Below are 3,287 nucleotides of genomic sequence, written 5' to 3'. Positions count from 1 at the left end.
CATTATAAAAATTTTAGCTATTCCTAATACATTCTGAAATTAGACGTCCACCAAAAAATATTTAAACTTTCAAGAATTTTTTAACATTATGAAATTCCATGCAACATGTGTTACCCTCGATATGTACAATACCCAAACAGATTCTCAAATTTAGTTAAAAAAAATAAATACAAGAAAGGAAGCATGCTTGCATTTGCGATCTGATTTTCAGTCAAAAACAATGCTTTTTTCAATTAAAACTTTTGCTACATGTAATCAATTAACTCTATATTCAATTCAATGACGTATTTAGTAGACAAAAATCGGTAGGCAATTCTTTGGAAAATCGAACAATTTGGGTGTAGGCTTTTTTGTGTGCAGTTGGTACACAATTATAAAGCATCTTATTTTTCTGAAAGGAATTACATTTTGAAACATGAAGTCGGGCTATTTTCTGTAAAATACGACTTGATTTTAGAGAAAAAAAACAAGAGTTGATATTCACAGATACAGGATTTCTTTAAGGTCGCATAAACACTAATGCAAGAATAATGGCAATCAGCAAAATAACAGCAATCATGAAGAGCATATGCATATTGTCAATTCCTTTCAATGTGGCAACCATTTTGTACACCAATTCAATAACTCTTTCTTTTGAAGATCCAGGACTTGTATGAAAATCAATACTCTGAACTACGGGATCCAAAACCTATAAAAAGTATATATGCTACATTACACAAATCTAGTTGCAATTTTATAGTGCATATGTAATCTCAATTCTCAATTTCCTTTCAGAAAATATTTTTAATAACCAATTTTCTTATTGCCTTAGATTTGCTAAAGGTATGCAAGATATTCCTTAACACAAAAACCACGTATTTAGCTTTTGAATTTGAAATTAACTTTATTTAGAGGACCATAACATATGGTCGTTCATTTGTAAGGCGCATACAAAAATGGATGAATTAATCGCGGAAACATTTTAAAAAGGTATAGAATCACATTAAATTGAAGCATAACGATTTCATCCGAATTAATATCAAATCATCCTTGCCTGTATCAGAAACTTGTGAACAGGTTTGTCTAATTCAGGGTAATGTGTCTTTATCCTCTGTTGAATTTCGTCAATGTTCTCATCACAGTAGTTTGTGCAATTTAAATAGTTTAATTTAGACAATCCAAGGGTTGTTTTAAAGTTCATCTCAATCTGTTTTAATTCTTCTTCTTCTTCTTGGCATAGATCTTTCTTTGTTAATACACCGAAGACTGGTATATCTGTTTAAATATAGTTAAAAAATAAGTAAGCGAATGCATTTGCGGCAAAGTCATGGAATCTGTACCTATACATATTGTCATATTGTACATATCGTCGTCAGTTTTGTTCAAATCACTATCCCCGAGGGTAGGGTAGAGCCATAATGAATAAGTGATCAAAGTTTTACATAGGAATAGATATCAAAAAAATCCTTTAAGATCTTCTCAAAAACAACAACACCATATCAACCCATGTTTATATGGAAGCATTATCGGGTAGTGCAAATTTAAGTATCCTAAAATAATGACTGCGGGTGGCATAGGATTGAGCCACAATGGGCGATCAAAGATTTACATAGCAATATAGAGGAATAATCTTTAAAGCATTTCTTCTCAGAAACACCGACTAGTCATAAAAGTTATATAGAAATTGATGTGTGAGCACTGCCTTGCATTGTCTTATGACATTCACTTATGAACGATCATGTGAGGGAAAGTAAAGCTTATCGCCGGTGACAATATGTACAGGACGACAAAATGTACCGTCACAATCAAGCTGCTTAAAATAGGACACGAGACACGTCAGTGTGATTTTTACACCAAACCCCAAAACTACCAAACTATCAAATTAGTCTTTTAGCTCCAATATCTGTGGGTCGATAGCATATGCATTGCGGGTAAGCACATACGTTATGTCGCGTACGATAAGATGACATATATACCTTCACAGAGCTCTAAATCTTTCTAAATATCTACGACATTTAAATGTAGAAAGTTTAAAACAATAATCTCACAATATGTACAAAGAGAGGATGGTTGTATCTTAGATAGTTGGTCATCGAATCTGATCTGTTTAGATATTTATCCACTTTTGAAAATAAGGATTGTAAAAGGTCTTATTGACATAAAGTATCTATAAAATTTGCTTTGTGTTACATACGAGAACTTTATCCAATAAAGTCTTCCTTATATTTCTTGTATTTCAAAATTTATGAAAATTTCAAAGAATCGGGAAGACAATCTCATTAAGTGATTGTATCAGTGAGATTTAATTTAAACGTCTTATATTAAAGATAAGGTCATGTCAAGGATATCGCCTTTTCCCTATACATAAATAATGACTGGTGTCAATTATGTGATCACAACTTGTGTTTCAAAAAATTGGCATTTTTTTCTTTTTGCATGAACTCAGAGAGGGAGGTGAAAAAATACATTTTATAGATAAAAAGGATACTTAAACACTCATACAGTCACTTTCATACTATTTTAACACTTTCTGCATACTGTATTACAAAATAATTAATTTGAACCTCCTTTTCTCCGAAGAACTTTTAATACAGCTTGCATTAGCTCAAGTGGTAAGCCAGGCTTTGCAGCCGAAGCAATAAAAATAATTCTGTCGATCTTCTTGCATTCTGGCGTTTTTGGATACTTCTTTTCCGTTAACCACACTCCAAGTTTACTTGAACTGCAAAAATATTAGAGTTTAGAATTTTAAGGTTTCACTGTCTTAAATGTCTCTGAAACACAAATGTAAGAGGTCGCTTTAAAATCACCTGATATTTTCTGCAACTTCTTCAAGAGACACATTAGAAGGAATTCTTCCATAAAATATTAATTCTAAAAGCTTTGTTGTAATTTCGTTATTTAAATTCTGAATTCCAGATATGTCCATAAAGTTTGGAAAATTATACTCCTGAAGTGATTTGTCAGCAGTGGATATATATTCCTCTCTTAGGATCCTAAAGTATTAAATATGATGTTTTCATCAATTAAATCACATACATGTTCTTCAACAGGAAATAAAAACGTATTTCATATATAGTAAGCAATACAGTTTGTTAATGTAATTAATTTATCTTTTATTTCAATTTTATTCCTCCATTTCTAACAAAAAGACAAATCGTAACAATTTCAAGAGATATGCTTTTCAATATATATTTATAAATGCTTCCTACAATCATTAAATGTGAAATCGTTAATTGACAGAAGAAAAATTCATCAAAATGCATTACCGAACTACACGAGGGGTGACTGGCGTTCCAAATCCCCCG

The 3,287-nt window shown here is 31.5% G+C and overlaps 1 protein-coding gene across 1 annotated transcript; it reads right to left on the bottom strand.

Annotated features, from left to right (window-relative positions):
• Positions 1-499: 499 nt before the first annotated feature.
• Positions 500-2,958, bottom strand: LOC134267644 (uncharacterized). The gene is made up of 4 exons (XM_062749852.1): positions 2,790-2,958; positions 2,544-2,695; positions 1,034-1,254; positions 500-688 (listed from the first exon to the last, which is right to left on the bottom strand). Exons 1-4 carry the CDS (start codon positions 2,906-2,908, stop codon positions 500-502), a joined length of 681 nt encoding a protein of 226 aa, XP_062605836.1. The 5' UTR covers positions 2,909-2,958.
• Positions 2,959-3,287: the final 329 nt, after the last annotated feature.

Source organism: Saccostrea cucullata, unplaced genomic scaffold (assembly GCF_032062105.1).
Source record: "Saccostrea cucullata isolate Sc308-1 unplaced genomic scaffold, CSIRO_AGI_Scuc_v1 ctg2320, whole genome shotgun sequence".
Taxonomy (NCBI): Eukaryota; Metazoa; Mollusca; class Bivalvia; order Ostreida; family Ostreidae; genus Saccostrea; species Saccostrea cuccullata.
Note: the sequence above shows the minus strand (reverse complement) of the source record. Positions and strands in the feature narration are given on the sequence as shown.